This window comes from Cydia strobilella, chromosome 1 (assembly GCF_947568885.1).
Source record: "Cydia strobilella chromosome 1, ilCydStro3.1, whole genome shotgun sequence".
NCBI lineage: Eukaryota > Metazoa > Arthropoda > Insecta > Lepidoptera > Tortricidae > Cydia > Cydia strobilella.
Window position 1 is genome coordinate 31,597,608 of NC_086041.1, and position 20,243 is coordinate 31,617,850.

The following is a 20,243-nucleotide window of genomic DNA, read 5'->3' on the forward strand; positions in this document are numbered from 1 at the left end:
AAGTTGGCGATTATGGCGATACGCTGTGTATACATGCTCTAGCGTCCCACGGTCCAAATACTAGTACCAAAGATAGATATAACTCCGTATTAGATGGATACAGTCTAAGGAAAAAACGTGCCTCGAAAATCAAGAAAATTTGATTCTCGTTCAGAGGGCGCTACTAGCTTTGGCCTACTGTCGTATAGATGGCGTTGACGGTTTCGTTTGTTATTTAGCAATTTTAACGCATATCAGTGAAAAAACATGGGTCAAAATCATAAAATAAATTAATGCAAATAAAAAAATCAGATCCATATTTAAATACATTTTAATATATTTTTAAAAATCTTCATTTTTAGTTTTAAAGTGTGTATTAAGATGGCAGTGAATTTACTGGGGTTACAAAATTTACTATGACAGTACCGCTCTAGTATAAGTTACTCTATGCTACTACATATTAGTAGTACAAATTACTTCCAAAGAAATTTAAATCATTATTAAATGCATAGAGTAACTTATACTAGAGCGGTACTGTCATAGTAAATTTTGTAACCCCAGTAAATTCACTGCCATCTGTCGACACACTTTAAAACTAAAAATAAATATTTATAAAAATACAATAAAATGTATTTAAATAAGGATAAATGATTTTTTTATTTGCATTAATTATTTTTATATGTTTTTGACCCATGTTCTTTCACTGGTATGCGTTAAAATTATAAATAACAAACGAAACAGTCAACGCCCTCTATACGAGTGTAGGCCAAAACTAGTGGCGCCATCTGATCGAGAATCAAATTTTCGTGATTTTCGAGGCACGTTTTTTCCTTAGACTGTATCCATCTATTACGGAGTTATATCTATCTTTGCTTTGGCCTATGACACATGACGTCACTAGGCGTCCGCGAACGTGTTAATAATCTTGCAGTTTTGCTTATGGTACAGTCGCCATCAGATATCAGAGCGGCCGAGGTACTCAAAAATATCTGAACACGCACTGTAAAGCCTTGATAATAGAGGCGTGTTCAGATATTTGTGAGCTCCTTGGGCGCTCCGATATATCTTATGAAGACTGTACCTACAGGGTGTCGAGTAGTTAAATTTTCGATTTCAAATCCAAATAATTTTCGAAAGCGTAGTGCTAGAGTTAGACCAAGAAAATTCTACAGAGATTATGACAGCACACGCAATGCCAGTCTTATTGATGCGTCATAAGTCATAATTTCATAGAAAGTTGGCGTTTAAAATAACACCTGCACTGCGTGTGCTATCAAAATCCCTGCAGACTTTTTTTGGTTTGACTCTAAGGAGATGCAGGGGGGTTTTTAGTTTCGTGAGTGTTGCGGGTTGATTAGTGACAAATTGATAATAGATCGCTGGCCAGCAGAGCAGCGTGCACAGTATGTTATTGAGGTGTATCTAAAAACCGGCCAAGTGCGAGTCGGACTCGCGCACCGAGGGTTCCGTACTTTTTAGTATTTGTTGTTATAGCGGCAACAGAAATACATCATCTGTAAAAATTTCAACTGTCTAGCTATCACGGTTCATGAGATACAGCCTGGTGACAGACAGACGGACAGACGGATAGACGGACAGACGGACAGCGAAGTCTTAATAATAGGGTCCCGTTTTTACCCTTTGGGTATGGAACCCTAAAAACGGCTTTTTTTCGGTACTGCAAGAACCCAACTTTGGCTTTATTTTTTCTTCTAAAACCGTTTTATCTGTCCGCTAACAATATAAGTACTAAATTTTTTCTGGTCCAGAAATTTCAGAACGAGAAATAAAATCCAAATCGGGCTCCTAGGCGTAAGTTGTCATATTAATTTACATGTGCGCCCTTATTGATGCACCGTAAAATAAACTGATTGAAAGCTCGGTAGAAAATGTAAGTCTCAAAAAATTTAACTCGCATTTAAAAATTTTTTCATTTCATTTATTTTATTCACAAGCAATATTTACATCGCATTGGAAATTGGAAATAGGCTAACACAAAAGAAATACCCAATAAATAGACATACAAGGAATAGACGTAAATTTGCTCAACTATAACAAAAGTAATTTACTAATTAAAAATAAAAACAATTACAATAAAATATAAAATGTCAGTCTTAACTTATAAAGCTACAACTAAAAAAAAAACAAAAAAAAAACAATTACGCATTAATTCTATTATGTATTTATATGAATGAATAATTATCTTATTTTTATAAACATTCATCTTCTTTTTATAAAAATAAATACATGGCTAACATAGCTTTGGTTTATACTAATGACTGATTATCTAAAAAGTGGCATCTACAGGTTAACGAAATATATTTTTTGTTTCCTTTTTTGACTTTTAAGAATGAAAAATATTTTTTACTATTTCAAGTAGGTATCCCAATATATAAGACCCATGCAACGTACCTCTTAAAATATATTATTTATGTAATTATATAGCATGATATTTTATTAACAAAAATAGTTGGTTGTAAAATCTAAAGAACTAAAACTGGAAGATCGATGCTTTTGAATAAGACAGGTTAAAGTTAAAAGTGGTACTCATTTTTTTTTATAAGACCCATGCAACGTACCTCTTAAAATATATTATTTATGTTATATAGCATGAATAGCATGATATTTTATTAACAAAAATAGTTGCTTATAAAATCTAAAGAACTAAAACTGGAAGATCGAAGCTTTTGAATAAGACAGGTTAAAGTAAAAAGTGGTACTCATTTTAATTTCTCTTCTCTTTCAGCACAGACTCTATGTGTTCTATGTGTTCTATCATTCTTCCATAATTAGTGTTACACTGACAGTGTGAGAGTTGCGTTTAGTTCGCTGCGTAGCGTTAGCGATTGGCATGTTGTCTACCTTAACTTGTTAAGTGTCTGATCACACATAGAGTGTGCTGAAAGAGATGAGTCGTGAAATGTATAGGGCCCAATACATTCCACGACTCTTCTTTTTCCGAACAGGCTAAAAATAATTAAATTTTGAAAATGGCCTAGCTTAACAAACGGGCCTTCTTTGGCGCAGTTACCTTATGTTTTATTTCCAGATAATCATCATTTTTCCTCAGGGTTTACAAATATAGCATGCTTCCCCTAGTAGGATATGATAAAATAATTACCACAAAAAATTGTATTTCAACATTTTCAACGAAACAAATCAGGAGCTACTGTAGCGAATTTAATTAGGTATTTTACTACGTAGTTAAGAGGAAAGGGGACGGCCGTTTCTCCATACATAAGTTGTCCTTATATTCCTCTCTGGATATTGACATTATGGAAAATATTTTTACGTAATTTGATGTACCATAGCTATGCCCCTACGTTTGACTTTTTTTCGATATTTTGATTATTGTAAAAATTAGAAGCGAAAAACAGATTTCATACTTTTTAAATTGATCGTCTTGAATGAACTCTTATAATACTTAAAAATTCGATAAAAAAACAATTTAGCTGTGGTTGGTATGGTATACAACATACAACTCTGTGTGTCAAAATATTTTCAATAATGTTAATATCCAGAGAGCAAAATGAGGACTACGTTTGTATGAAAAGGCGATTTCGCGCGGGTCCTCCACTTTCGTCTTAATCGATTTACCTAAATAGGTGCGCGCCGGCTTGCCTTTTTTCCTAGCACACATACGAAAGACATCAACGCGTAAGCTTTTTGTTATCATCGTTGGTTTCCGACAGTACAAGTTTTTCTAATCAGAATTTCGTTTAGATTCAATACAAGGTACCTATTTTATTCGCTCTTGAGATTTAAAATGTATCGTTGACAATAGCTGGCTAATATATATATATGTACTTACTTGTAAATCAGTTTATTAATGTACTTACGAGTACACTAAGCATTCTAATCAATTAATGTTAGTAATGAACTTCGTACTTAAATTATAAAAAATGTTTTACTATAAACTTCCCATAAATACCTATTTAACTACAGGTTTAAGTAACTACATAGAAAAATTCTTTCAATATCTTTCTTTACAGCGGTATATAAAAAAGAAGTTTGAGGATTATTTTTTATTCCACAAAAGCAAAACCTTACAGTACATAGGCGGACTTAATAACATAAGGAATTCTCTACCAGTCAACCTTAAGTCAAAGTAGAGAGATTGTAGTAGTAGGGTACTACAACCCCAAAAATAGGCACTGGTAAAATAAAAAAAGCTACACTAAGAATTTTTTGTAAGAATTCTTGTTAGAATGACCAATTGCATAATACTTTCAAATCATGATTGAGTCACGTTTAGACATACAAACATAACAACCCTATGAGTCGTGCAACCCTAATGACGGCAATAACTTAATATATCTTAATTTACCTGAGCCAGAACCACGGTAAACTTTGTTTTTTTCGGCCTACCTGTGCCGTATGCGGGTTTCTCGGAATGACTGGTATCATACAATAAGCAGTAGAATCGTTCGGTGGCCGTTATCTTAGCATCATCATCACGCAGCGGAGCTTTGAAAGCTGCGGGGGAGGGGCGGCGTGAAAGCCTCCGCCCGCCAGTGCCGCGCCGACCGCGACGCGACCCGCATGCCGCGCTGCCTCGCGATCAGCTGACACACCGACATAAACATAACTCCAAAGTTATGACAGACCGTGCTTGAATTAAAAACTCGAAGATACCTAAAGTTCAGTGAAAGATTGTTCTGTGCGTGAAGGATTGTAGTGCAGTGCGTGTCACGTGTGTTTACGAAGCGCGTAGGCGCAGGCGGGTCGCACTTTCCGTGAGATATTCGTGCGCGCAGGTCGCGGCCATGTTGCATACCTGAGCCGAGCGAGCGCGCTAGTGTGCGAACAGGACGGAGCGCTTTCGCCGATAATGTTTTTGTTGATGTCATGATGATGAGCGTTGTGGTGCTGCTGCTGACGCTCGCGGCGTCGGCGGCGGCAGAGCAGATGCAGTCGCGGGCAGTCGACACCGGCGTCGACCTCCGCGTGCCCGAGGACCAGCCGCCCGGCACACTCGTCGGCAAGATCCCCACCAAACCCGGCTTCACGTACCGCTTCAATGAGCCCCCTAAGGAGTTCGTTCTCGACCCTGTCACCGGAGAGATCAGAACTAATGTGGTTCTGGACAGGGAGGCAGTTGATCGCTACGCCTTCGTAGTGCTGTCCAGTCAGCCGACTTACCCGATAGAGGTTAGGCTGCGAGTGACGGACGTGAATGACAACTACCCGGAGTTCCCGGAACCGAGCATAGCTGTGGCATTCTCCGAGAGCGCCGCGGCCGGCACCAAGCTGCTGCTCGATGCGGCCACTGATAAGGATCTGGGAGAGAATGGGATCGCTAACGACTACAGGATCGTCGATGGTGACAGTGAAGGAAAGTTTCGTCTCAATGTTACTGTCAATCCGAGTGGACAAACGTCCTACCTACATCTGGAAACCACCGGCCGACTCGATAGGGAAACAAACGATTTCTATATCTTGAACATATCGGCACGCGACGGCGGTAGTCCGCCAAAATACGGGTATCTACAAGTGAATGTAACGATTTTAGACGTTAACGACAATCCACCGATATTCGATCAAAGTGACTTTTCAGTGTCGCTAAACGAGAGCGTGCCGCCAGGAACTACTGTTCTAAAAGTGACAGCGACGGACAGTGATTTAGGTGACAACTGTAAAATAACATACGAAGTGACGGATACCGAGAAGCAGTTCGCGGTGGACCCCGAGTCCGGAGTGATAACGACTGCTAAGAAGTTAAATTGCCCAAAGTATTGCAGTAATATGACATGCAATATGACTTGTGTGCTGACAATCATTGCGCGGGACCACGGGGTACCTCGGCAGGACGCGAGAACGTACGTTACAGTCAATCTCATCGACGCAAATGATCACGACCCAGTCATTACCTTTACCTACGTACCACCCACAGCCAACTTTGCCACAGTCGATGAAAACGCTAAGAACGGCTCATTAGTCGCCGCCATTACTGTAACTGACTTAGATGCGGGATTCAATGGGATTACTAGTGTTAAAATTACAGCTGGTAATGAGCTAAACCATTTCCGGCTCGAGAATACCTCCAGCGTTTATATAGTTCATGTTAATGGTGTGCTTGACAGGGAAGAGATCAGTAAGTACAATTTAACTGTTGTTGCTACTGATAAAGGTAGTCCTCCAAGAACTGCTACCTCATTCTTAGTTATACATGTTAATGATGTTAACGACCATGAACCAGTTTTCGAGAAATCAGAATATTCTGCTATTTTAAGTGAACTCGCACCTCCTGGTACTTACATTGCTGGTATTACGGCTACAGATGAAGATACAGGGGTAAATGCCGAAATATATTACGATTTCTATGACGGAAATCAACAACAATGGTTTTTCATAGATCATTTGACTGGATTAGTAACAACAAGATCTATTCTAGATCGTGAAATACAAGGCACTGTCGAACTTAATGTCTCTGCAAGGGATGGTGGACCAAATCCTAAATGGGCATTCACAAGACTCAAAATAACTATCTTAGATGAAAATGACGAGGCGCCTTCTTTTCCGCAGACTGAAATTAATGCTACGTTACATGAAAATATTAAGCCAATAAAAGAAATCTTAATCCTCACCGCTTCGGACTACGACCAGGGCACTAACGGCTCAGTTTCATATTACTTGCCATCAAATATCGAGAGAAAATATCCCAAAACGTTTATACTGGATCCATTAACTGGCCAACTCAGTACAATAATTGAATTAGATAGAGAAAGAATTAGTCTGTACGAAGTACAAGTTCTAGCCAAAGATCAAGGATTTCCACCTCAGTCATCTACTGCCACAGTTTATCTGAATGTCCTTGACGTAAATGATAATGATCCAGTATTCTATCCCAAAAGGTATATAGAAAGTATTAGTGAAGATGTTCCACCGGGTTCTACTATAGTACAGGTTAAGTCATTTGATTTAGATGAGGGAGATAACGCTAGAGTGACGTATAAGCTAGAAAGCGGCGGAGATGGATTCTTTGACGTAGAACTGTGGACCGGAAATGTCGTCTTACAAAAAGATTTTCACAAAGCGCCGGCTGCATCCTACACATTAAAAATATCGTGCAGAGATAAAGGAAACAGAAGAGCTTATGATGATGCTATAGTAGAAATCGTCAAAATGGCACAACGTAAAAATCTTGAGTTTGAAGAGTATAATGGATATACTTTTAAAATTGTTGAAGATGAAGGAACACAAAAATATCAAGCCGGCCGCTTTGTTGGTAAGGTCAGTGCTCGGATGTCAAGTGAAAGAATTACTTATCATATTTTGGAGGGTGACCCTAAAAATATATTTAAGATTGATGAAAGGAGTGGCATAATTACAACAGAGTCGAATATTGACCGCGAAGAGAAAATGAATTACCATCTAACAATACTTGCCAAAAGCGGTGTGGCATTTGGGTTCACTACTGTAAACATATCTGTTTTGGATATAAATGACAACTATCCTGTATTCATCGAAGATAAGGATGAAATTCATATACCTGAAAACATGGCTGTTGGCCACGAAGTTTATTTCGCTAGAGCTACGGACCGTGATTCTGGCTCAAACAGAACTGTATCTTACACATTGAGTTACAACCCTGATAATAGTTTTCGTATATCAGAAACCACTGGAGTAATTTATCTTAACAAGCCTATATCGACCGAGCCTGGCAGTATTGTGCCTATTGAAGTTACAGCAACTGACAATGGAAGCCCTGCCCTTGCTACTAAGCATTCCATAGCTGCAGTAATAGACGATGTAAATGATCACACTCCCGTGTTCGACCACACTTCTTATGAAACTTCGTTGCTGGAATCTACTCTTGTCAACACTCGATTTTTCGCTATTTCTGCTACGGATGCTGATCTTGGTGCAAGTGGCTTAATATCGTATGAAATTGCGGAAGGAAATACTGATAACAAGTTTGGTATATTTCCTGATGGATACCTTTACGTCAAAAGTCCGTTAGATCGAGAAGAACGGGACTATTACTCCTTAACGATAGTAGCTTCGGACCAGGGAAAGCCAACCAGATCGTCACAAGTACCTGTTGTTATTCACGTACTCGATGAAAATGATAACAGTCCACAGTTTACAAACACAACATTTGTATTCAAAATTAAAGAAAATGAACCACAGGATACTTTTGTGGGTAAATTGACAGCAACTGATCGAGACATCGGACGAAACGCTGAATTGACTTTTAGCCTCTCATCGGCGCAAAGTGACTTCAGAATAGATACCAGAAATGGATTTATCAAAACTATGAAATCATTTGATAGAGAAAGCTTAGTACACAATACAGGACAAAATTATATTACATTAACAGTAACAGTTACTGACAACGGAAAACAAAGACTATCTGATTCCGTTAGAGTTACAATTTACATAACAGATGTAAATGACAATTCTCCTATGTTTGTGAGAACTCCATACAAAGTGGAAGTATCTGAGGGAGCTTCCGTTGGAGCTTCAATAATGAGAGTGTACTCGACTGACGCTGATGAAGGTCTTAATGGGGATATATATTACAAACTCATTGGAGGAGATGACATGGATAACTTTATGTTAGATGAAGCCACAGGTCAATTGTTGATCAAAAAGTCCCTCGATCGAGAAACAGTCGATAGTTATCAGCTAACGATATTAGCACACGATTCAGGACAAACTCAACAGCTGTCCGCGACGACGACCATCTCCGTTAAAGTTCTTGATGAAAACGATAATGCTCCGGTATTCACACAAACCCACATGAAAGTGTCTGTACTGGAAACAGAACCTGTCAATACAAAGATAATCCAATTTCATGCAACAGACGCGGATCTTGGTATCAATAGAGAAGTGCAATTCTCAATAACGTCAGGTAATAGAAAAGAGTCATTCTTCATCGATAGTTATTCGGGTGAGCTTTTCTTACATAAACAATTGGACTATGAAGATTTAACGTCCTATGTTTTGAATATTACTGCAATCGATAATGGAAACCCAAGTTTATCTTCTAGCATTTCCTTCATCGTTAATGTGATCGACGCAAATGACAATGCACCCATATTCACCAATACAGCTATTGTGCGACAAATTAGAGAAGGGATTCCGAAGCATACCCCGATAGTTACGGTTACCGCAGAAGACCCAGATTCAGGCTTGAATGGCAAAGTTTATTATTCGATCACGCACCAAGACCCGAACGACAACAAAAGACATTTCGCTATAAATAATGTAACAGGGGTCATTCATACTTTATTGCCCATTGATAGAGAAAGTATTGACACGTTTCGCATAACTGTTGTCGCGTATGACAGAGCGGAGCCTGCATCGGCCAGGCTGTCTGCCGAGAAGCTTGTCACGGTTATAGTAGAAGACATTAATGATAACGCGCCAACCTTCGTATCAATGAATGCAGCCGTGATTAATTCCAAGAGGCTAGGAAGGAGTGCCGGTCGGGGATTATTCATCATGAACGTGATCGCACGCGATCTGGATTCGGGAACGAACGGACTGGTCACCTACAAGCTTATTCATGGTGGAAATGATTTGTTTGATTTGCATAGAAGTAATGGCGAGCTGACTCTTCGGTATCCGCCAGCAAAGCCAGAAGCGCGGTGGAACCTTGTCATCAAGGCAACGGATGAAGCGGTGCTGAGTGAACAGAAAAGTACTGAGACTTACCTCACTGTGATTATGGGTGGCAGTGAGCTGGAAGGCGTGACTTGGACGAACCCGAGATCGGTATCAGTGGCTGAGAATGAACCCGTGGGTACGGCGGTGTTAAACTTAACAAACAATTACAAATCCGGGTTGGAGTATTACATAGTGAATGTGACCGGTGACGGCCGACAAGTGGACAGACTATTCGATATAGATTCTTCTCTAGGAATATTGTCTACTGCTGTTTCTTTAGACCGAGAAGCTGGTGTTGACAGATATGAAGTGGAAATTTGTGCCGTGTCTTCGGGATTGCCTCTGCAAACTACTACAACTAAGGTAAAGTTTTATATTTATAAATTAGATACAATCAGCCTTAAGAGTCTGAAATTATGAATACTCTTAGAATTAAACTATTATTTGAAATCGTCAACTTTTAAGGTTGATTACTATAAAAAATCTTTAATACAAATATATATAACACATTTTAATTAAATTTCATCTATTTACATTTTGATAGAACCAGGGTTCACACACAAAGCGTGGGCGCGTCGCAAGTTAACGGAAATAAGTTCAGTGGCAACATCCCCACGTAAATGAGGATTGTACATACAGTACAGAACGCACTGTGTTCTGGGAACTTTACGATTGGCTCCAATAAATGTAGCCCTGACTATCGACGCAGGAATTACCTATGCTAACCCGATCTAGCGCATTCGATTACCATTTATAACCCCACGATAAACGCACTACCTTAGCGCACAAGTCAAATCGTTTCATACTTCATCTAATAACGAATCATTTTGATTTTAACTACTGTTCTCTTGTTTTTGACGTTGAGAATAAAACCTAATTATTTATTATTGTCTAGTTCTGTTACCCTGATTTATTTGCTATGTCTATATAATTATTGGCTTGTCATTATAAAGTATAGTCAGATGGCATTTATTGTTTCTGCTCAGTAACATGTTAATTGGACTATCGTCCAATTAAGCTTGTGCAATTGTCGGTCAAACAAAACATCGGAAAATAAGGGGATACTTATTTATTTGAAACGAATGCTCGTTAGCGTCGGTCGGCCGCTGTCTAATCGCGGTTCTAAATTAGCGATAAGTCGCGCCTCGAAACGATATCTTAACATTCGTTCTGAAACCTCCGCAGATTACACGAGGAGCACGGGTTTCGTCTGTTAATCGTATCGCTTCATTATTTCTCGCATTATTGTTTGCTTAAATTTCTATTTTAATGTTGGATTCATCATTAACTTTATAAATTATTTTGTGTGATTCGAGGTCCTGTCAAATTTTAAAGGAGTTTTAATTATACATTTTATAACTAAACTTAACCTTTCAAGTGGCATACGTCATTTTTGAGTTGAAGGAATTTCGATTTTGTTAATTAATCAAATTCCAAATTTAAATAACGTTTTGTCCGCGAGGCGGTTCCTGCCACTTCAAGGGCTAATTGTGTAGGCACCTAACTGTCAAATTAATGGGTTACTTAGATGTTAAAAGAAAAATTACATTTGTTAATGTAGTTAAAATTTGCTCTAATAAAAAAAAATACACGCATTAATTTCCTTACAATGTTTCTACCAAGCACTAACGAAACGCAAAAGGTCGCCGCGGATCGTTTCGCTACAGATCCTAGCGTAAGTGAACAATTTATCAGCGCTTTTTTGCTCGTCTAAAGATGTTCTAAATGTTTTATAGACCAAACACCCCCGAGCTGTAACGATCGCTTTTTTCACGCCCGTATCTCTCCCGCAACTTTGTAAACCAAGTTGTTAGATACAGTTGGGAGAGTTTATGACTTCTGGTGCCTGCCCTTACTTAAAGGTTTAACCATTTCTTCATTAAGTTGGCATTCTTTTGCTGCGTTCTGTAGTGAAATAGCCGTGATTCGCATAATAAACTTGAGCGGATGGATCTGAAGCAAGTTTCCAGTAAGCTATTCTTTGAAGCAATCACACATTCTTTCTCTCAGCTGTTTGAGATTATTTTGTACCTGACATTCCTTTACGTCAACCATTTATTTTAAAAATCTTGATTTCCAATAACAACGTTTCCATTTTTAAATAAAAGCGATGAAATTTGGTATACTTTAGACAATAATTTTTGTTACGATATGCAACTCAACATAATGATACTAAAAATTCAAGTTCCTTTTTATCGTAAAGTGATTTCCGATCCCAGCTTTAGGTGCTTAAGCTCAAATTTTGAGACAACTTTAAAAATGTGAGTAATAAAAAACTTAAGTGGCTTGAAGATTTTTTCATCTCAAATTTAGATACGTGAGCGAAGTGTTTCGAAAACCGGATGACATTCAATTGTTTAAAACCGTTGACAATATGGTTGGGTTTATGCTGCACGCGTTCCGAGCGATTCTGGCTTCAAGCGATTAACCTTCGATCTGAAAGGGGCCTTTTATAGTAACGAAAGTCAAATGCGACTTTTTACTTACCCGCCGTAAAAGAACTAAGAGTTCAAGTCGTAAAATTTCTCGTCGCATTACAAATGCGACCATTTTAACGAAACTATAGAATGTTAACTCGCGATAATTCGAGTAAAATTATGTGTAGGTACTTAGCGTTTATTATGTACTAGTATTAGCTCAATAATTTGACAACAAACATTAAATAACTTCACGGTTTAGACTCACTTGTTTTAGTCACTCGCGCGACATGTTTAGGAGAGCCTAGGTCTCCTTTTTCAAGCACTAATAGTGCGAGCAGCGTTCACGACGACCGTGTATTGCGTACTGCCGCGCGCCGCGTCGCTCGCTACAACAACAACAACAACAACACAACAACACAACAACAAGAACAACAAGTAACAAGTGAGAATTTAATGTTAGTATGTCTCACAACAGTTTAAATTCAATTAAATTTGATTGACAACAAACAACACTGACATCGTAATAAAAGATTAACTACTCGTGGTTGATAAAAATGTAGAATCAGCGTATACATAACCTAGAATGGGATTTGGTACTTACGCTATTATTTAACCATCTTCCGAAAAAAGGGCGTACCTAGTATGTTGTTGTTGACTATATATTTCTGAAAAAATATAGGCGCAGTTAAAAATAATACAAAAAAGAAGCTGACTACTTACCATATTCATTTAAACATTTAATCGATTCAATAATAATAGATACCTACATTCATAATTCACATGTCAAAAAGATATATGTACATATATACAACCGTGGGACTTACTCAATCTGTGTAAGAATAATGTCCTTTAATATTTATTTATTTTATTTATTTATACAAAGATATACAATTATGTAAAAATAGCATATATATATATATATATTAGTAAGTACCTACATATAAAATTATAAATAAACGGAATCTAAGAACATATGGCTTGACAAGAAAGTGACTGTTTAAGAAGCCTCTGCGTTTGCGGTAAACCGACCGAGAGAGACGCAAAATAGTAAAACGCATTTAGAAGAACAATTTTAGCCTTCAAAAGCCAGAAGCCGTAACTAACAACGAGATAGATGGTTGACTAGTTCGATCGACCCTGGTATGCTGGAAGTCACACACACAGGTTCAAATCTTTTTTTAAATTAGTTATTTATTACAATAAAAGGTTACAATTGTCAAAGAGGATATAATTAGACAGAGCGGTACTGTCATAGTAGATTTTGTAACCACAGTAAATTCACTGCCATCTATCGACACACTTTAAACTAAAAATGAAGATTTATAAAAATACGATAAAATGTATAAATGAATATGGATAAATGTTTTTTTTTATTTGCATTTTTATTTTTATGATTTTGACCCATGTTCTTTCACTGATATGCGTTAAAATTGTTAAATAACAAACGAAACCGTCAACGCCATCTATACGACAGTAGGCCAAAGCTAGTAGCGCCCTCTGATCGAGAATCAAATTTTCTTGATTTTCGAGGCACGTTTTTGCTTAGACTGTATCCATCTATTACGGAGTTATCTTTGCAATTGTTTATTGTTTATGTCCAAAAGAGAGGTATGGGCACTGTGAATGACATTTCGCTTTGTGTGGTAGGGCACAGGAAAGCGTATGTCATTCCAGATCTAGAGCAGAGCCCAACTGGGAAAGTACCTCCACCTTACAGAAAACCACAGCCAAATAACACTAGACCCTACTCATAGTGTTGTGTTCCTGCCGGTAAGTAAGGTTGCCAGAGCTCAACGAGGGAGAGGAGTGTTAGGGTCGGCAACGCGCGTGTAATATCTCCGTTGTTGCAGGCGTCCATAGGCTACGGTAACTGCTTACCATCAGGCGGGCCGTATGCTTGAATGCCACCGACGTGGTATAAAAATAATAATAATAATAATAAGCCTGACATTGTGATAATAGATCGATCGCAGCGCCGGGCCGTGCTCGTCGACATCACCATCCCCCATGATGAGAATCTCGTGAAAGCCGAGAAGGACAAGTCCAGTAAGTACCTAGACTTGGCTCACGAGATAACCGCCATGTGGGATGTTGATTCGACGATCATTGTCCCGATAGTCGTTTCAGCGAACGGTCTCATAGCGAAGAGTCTCGACCAACACCTTGAGAGACTCTCGCTAGGTGGTTGGATCAAGGGTCAGATGCAGAAGGCGGTGATCTTGGACACGGCGCGGATAGTCCGCCGGTTCCTGTCTCTGCGGCCCTGACCACCGGCAGCTTGGGCCCTGCCCCGCTGCTGGCGGCACCCTAGGTTAGGTTTTTTATAATTTGTTTATATGTATTTTGTATTGTTTTGAAAGTGTTTTTATATTTTACTTTTATATGCATATTATAAAAAACCTAACATAAGAAAAATAATAAATAGAGAATAATAATAATAACAACGCCCCACAAAACTATATTTATGGTAGGGGAGCCGGAGATACTAAATTTGGAGTTACTCGAGCGTCGTAGAGACCTATTGGAATCGTAAGATCAGATGATTGGGAGATTAAAAGGTCTACAGATTTTTAAAGATTGCAGGGGTTGGTAGGGGATTAAAAAATTGTTAAGTAGTTATTGGATTAGGCTACTTTGGTCCAAGTTAATGCTTTAATTGTGTTATAACTTAATCTGACAATTATTTTTACGCATTTCCTTAACGTGTTCGGCAGTCACTAAGCAAACGCTTGTCTGTGGTTGAGCCATAACCCATAACATACAATACTATATTGCGGAGTCGGTGCCAAGCCTTTTTACTACTATTTGTACTGACAAATGTCCGATATGGACGTAGCGTGCATGTTTTCCGCACCGTTGACATTATGTGCGCACTTAAAATGCACTTTTACGATGTGTTTGATGCGACTGGCGAGGCGAGGCGTCAGGCCTGGTAATAATATCTACATAGATATTTCTGGATGTTATAGCAACAGATAAGGTTGCTTTTCGACTTAGCGGAGTCTAGTATGTTCCAAGACTTCCAAGTCTGGCGTAGTCATACTTGTTATGAACAAAATGCTGCACTTCATGATAAAAGCAAGCCGCTTTGCACAGTGATAGTAGGGACCGAACTGAGCGATTTGACCCGCAGCAGCGGCAGTTTCACCCCTTAAGAACAGAGATGGCGCCACTTCTTTAAAAAATATTTCAAAAAATTCTACAAGCTAAACCAATGAACCGATTTAAATGTTTAATATCTCAAATGAAAGCGCATTATATACATTACTTTTAAAAAAATACTTAAAAAATATATACTCAATACTTTTGATAAAAACGGGAATTTTAAGTTTGTTTTTTTACTCGATTGATAGTTTTTACTTGATTTCTCAAAAAAATTGTATGGAATATGAATAGTTTAATGCATGTATATATTACTGAATAAAAATCAAGTATTTTAAAAATAACCCGACACCGATATCTCTCATATTTCTCGAAATATGAAAGTTTGAATGTGAGTGTAAATTTCTTCAAGATATATTCCAAATAATTCTACAAGCTAAACTATTCGACCGATTTTAATGTTTAATATCTCAAATAAAAGCTCATTATATATACTACTTATAAAAAAATATTCAAAAAACATATACGGAATACTTTTGGCAAAAAATGGCATCTTAAGTTTTTTTTCTTACTCGATTGATAGTTTTTACTTGATTTCATAAAAAAAAAATTATGGAACATGAATAGTTTAATAAATATATATATAGTACTGAGTATATAAAAGTATTACAAAAAAACCCGACACCCATACCTTTCATTCTTCACGAAATATTTAAGTTCAATTATGCACGTTCTTACAAATAAATTCTTTAAAAGAAATCTTCAACCGCAGTAAGTGCACTGATTTTAATATGAAATGTGTCATATGAAAAGAAATCACCCAATTTATTTTAATAAATAAAAAATTAGTAAATAAAAACTGAATAAAGTTTTTTCCTGGTGCTGAATTACAAAAAAATATAACAAATCTAAAATTAGGAATTATTTTTATTTAAAGTGACTACATTTGTAAACAAAAAACTTAAATGTCCTCTTCGGGTTCACCGGTAGATGTAGAACTAAAAAAAAAAAGTCGTTTTGAGAAGTACTCGTACCATTTCAATACTACAAAATCACCGATCATACATGAACTGGTTGCTGTAGATTACTGTTGGATAATTTTTGTGCCTGTAGATTTACTGTTGAATTATTTTTGTGTCTAGTTGATTACCATTAAACCTATAATTTTGTGCCAGACCTATAATCAGTGGTCAGCATGCAAAATAACTCTGGATTGAAAATTACATTAACTTACTTTTGATTTGTACAGCCACCTTTGCATGATTTACACTGGGCTGGGCATGGTAAGCTGACACGACGACACTCACAACGCATAGTTTCGCAGCCAGATTTGCAGCCACAATGGTCCAAGAGGCTTAATTGCGACCAAATCGCTGTAACTGCCGACCATTCCGAATTCCAACTCTCTTTTTCCTCAGTCCATCCCCAAGAAGATGGACATGGTATGGAAACTTCTGGTTTCATAGCGTTTCCCCATATATGGCCCGCTTGGTAAGCCGCTCGAAGTGCATGTTTATAGATAGCAGCTGATGTAGGTGGCAGGCTTGACAAAAGCTTGTTTTTTGAATAAACAAATATTTGTGAACTTCATTTACGTTTATGTGTTCCGTTTGGCCAAACAATAACACAAATCTAGGGTTACTTTATACTAAAATTAAAATATGTAGTTACACACCTGACAACTGACAAAATCATAAACTTAAAAAAGTTGACATACTCCTATTTTCCCGTCTTTTTATAGTGGCCAGAGAAAGGCAGCTTGATCTGAACGAATTCTTCCACTACGAAAACCAAATTTGCCACCTTCGTTGTCAGTCAATGGAGGGCGTCGTTTAGGGAACAAATCTGATTTGGCCGAGAAATTAGAACCTGCCAACCCTGCCACCTACATCAGCTGCTCTCTATAAACATGCACTTCGAGCAGCTTACCAAGAGGGCCATATATGGGGAAACGCTCTGAAACCAGAAGTTTCCATATCATGTACATCTTTTTGGGGATGGACTGAGGAAAAAGAGAGTTGGACTCCGGAATGGTCGGCATTTACAGCGATTTGGTCTCAATTAAGCCTCTTGGACCATTGTGGCTGCAAATCTGGCTGCGAAACTATGCATTGTGAGTGTCGTCGCGTCAGCTGGCCATGCACAGCCCAGTGTAAATCATGCAAATTTAATGTGGCTGTACAAATGAAAAGTAAGTTAATGTAATTTTCAATCCAGGGTTATTTTTCATGCTGACCACTAATTATAGGTCTGGCACAAAATTATAGGTTTAATGGTTATCAACTAGGCACAAAAATAATTCAACAGTAATCTACAGCTGATCAGTGATTTTGCAGTATTGGAATGGTACGAGTACTTAACAAAACGACTTTTCTTTTTCAGTTTTACATCTACCGGTGAACCATATAATTTGACATCACCTAATAATAATTAGTTGCCCGTTTATTTTTGTATTTAATACACTGACAATTATCAGATTCAATTCGGCTTATATGTATAAAAACTACTAAATTGACCTACTTTTATATTATACACATAGATTTAAGATTAGATTCTAAGTATGCATGTAATATTGCTATGCCCCCACGGGATCCATGTGGAACTACCAAGAATTTGTAATACCTATAAAACCATGATTGCAATAAATAAATATGAACCCGAAGAGGACATTTAAGTTTTTTGTTTACAAATGTAGTCACTTTAAATAAAAATAATTCCTAATTTTAGATTTGTTATATTTTTTTGTAATTCACCACCAGAAAAAAACTTTCTTCAGTTTTTATTTATAATTTTTTTATTTATTAAAATAAATTGGGTGATTTCTTTTCATATGACACATTTCATATTAAAACCAGTACACTTACTGCGGTAGAAGATTTCTTTTAAAGGATTTATTTGTAAGAACGTGCATAATTGAACTTAAATATTTCGTGAAGAATGAAAGGTATGGGTGGGTTCAGTATATGTTTTATGAGTATTTTTTTGTAAGTAATGTATATAATGAGCTTTTATTTGAGATATTAAACATTGAAATCGGTCAAATAGTTAAGCTTGTAGAATTTTTTGAAATATATTTTGAAGAAATTTACACTCACATTCAAACTTTTATATTTCGTGAAGTATGAGAGGTATCGGTGTCGGGTTTTTTTTATAATACTTGTTATTTGTTCAGTAATATATACATGCATTAAGCTATTCATGTTCCATGCATTTTTTTTCAGAAACCAAGTAAAAACTATCAATCGATTAAAAAAAAAACTTAAGATGCCGTTTTTTGTCGAAAGTAATCAGTATATATTTTTTGAGTATTTTTTTAAAAGTAATGTATATAATGAGCTTTCATTTGAGATATTAAACATTTAAATCGGTTCATTGGTTTAGCTTGTAGAATTTTTTGAAATATTTTTTAAAGAAGTGGCGCCATCTCTGTTCCTAAGGGGTGAAACTTGCGCTGCTGCGGGTCAAATCACTCAGTTTGGTCCCTACTAGCACTGTGCAAAGCGGCTTGCTTTTATCATGAAGTGCAGCATCCGGGCAAAAAATGGCCATAACAAGTATGACTAGCGGTAATTATACCCTTGAACGGTAAAATCCTTATACCTTAAACTGCGTGTAGTGTAGATTTACCTTTCTACTATCTATCCAGATTGGTCTATCTCAACACAATATCAAAAATTGCATTTAAAAATCTTTGAAATAACAGTAAAACTTAAAGCCTTTTAGATATTTCCAACCTATGAATTATATTATTATTTTCCAGTGTAGTTATTATTTTTAGCCTATCCTACCCGTGTCTATTTGCTTTTTCTATCAACAATTTGGGTTGATTTTACTGCATAATGGTCTGCAAAAACTTTGACCATTCTGTAGAGTTCTGCCTAATGCTTAAAAACATAGACAATCGACGTATTGCCTTACCTTCACACGCATTCATACTACATTCCTTACCCGTCATTGGTTCCGCTTAAACGAAACGGACCGCGTAGTTTCCACGCGAAATCCCGATCCAAATCTATTATCGACTATCACAATCAGACATCAGAACGTACCCAGCAAACCGCTTAAACCGTATAAGGGGACACTTACAAAAATTATTGGTGGAAAAAGCTTAAAGGGTGAGCTATCAACCGACACCAAAAGCGCATTAGGGCGCCGCATTCCCAACCTGATTTATGCAACTTGGCTGGGGGCATCGACATCCTTAATGAACCTGCGGGCCGAAGCGAAAATATAGGAGCGGGATCAGTGATCAAAAACATCTCAACTTCGAAGTTTGATTACCTCTAACCTGAAATTCTCGTCAGTACCATTTGGTGAAGCTGGAAAAGGGGTTATTAAGGGGTTTTAAAGTAGGACGATGTCAAAATTGTATAGATCAATGTGGAATAAACAGTTTTTCTAGTTGATCAAAATTCCATTAAGGTACTTTAATATCTTCGCGAGCCTCTATACGAGTGTTAACAATATAATTTGGAACCTTTGCCTCAGAAATGTTACGGTGAATGCTTTCACAAGGCGCTGATTTGCACAAAGTGGTGGTTACACTAACGAGTGTCTCATCATCATCATTCTTTATATGTACGTCCTACTGGTTAGTGAAGGCTTCTTTCCATGGAAGACTTGGAACATACTTAAGTCCCCTTACCCTAACAGTCGCGGATGGGAACTTCACAAACACATTTGAACTCTATCGCAAATGTAAATAAGCAAGTTTCCTTATTATATACCTACAGACATATTCCTTAACCGACAAGCTAGTTTACTCTGACTGATTGACAAGTTACTGATGACAATTTGTAACATACGTTTCGAGAAAGTCACGAGAACGACTGAGGATTCGAAGTTCAGACCCACGTCCCCGTGTTTTAAAGTCGCTTAAACAACTTATTTCGTCAGATCTACCATGGCCTGTAACTATATGACCCATCCAATAACAATGTTAACTCCCTATATCTACTGACAAGTGACATGCCATCATGTAGCTGGCATTGTATTAAAAACAGAAGAACGGAAATTACTTAATGGCTTTTAGAGATTACGGCTTTCCTTTATCCCATGGCATGGAGAGGTAAGTAATTTTTTTTCTTACGATAACACTTTTAGAGGACGCGCCACCCAAATGCCTTA

The 20,243-nt window shown here is 37.4% G+C and overlaps 1 protein-coding gene across 1 annotated transcript in view; it reads left to right on the top strand.

Annotated features, from left to right (window-relative positions):
• Positions 1–4,253: 4,253 nt before the first annotated feature.
• The window catches only part of LOC134743405 (cadherin-related tumor suppressor), a 158,776-nt gene continuing 142,786 nt past the window's right edge, over positions 4,254–20,243 (top strand). Inside the window, exon 1 of the mRNA XM_063676798.1 lies at positions 4,254–9,957. Coding sequence (XP_063532868.1) covers positions 4,828–9,957 — 5,130 coding nt within the window. The 5' untranslated portion in view covers positions 4,254–4,827. The remainder of the gene's footprint in view (positions 9,958–20,243) is intronic.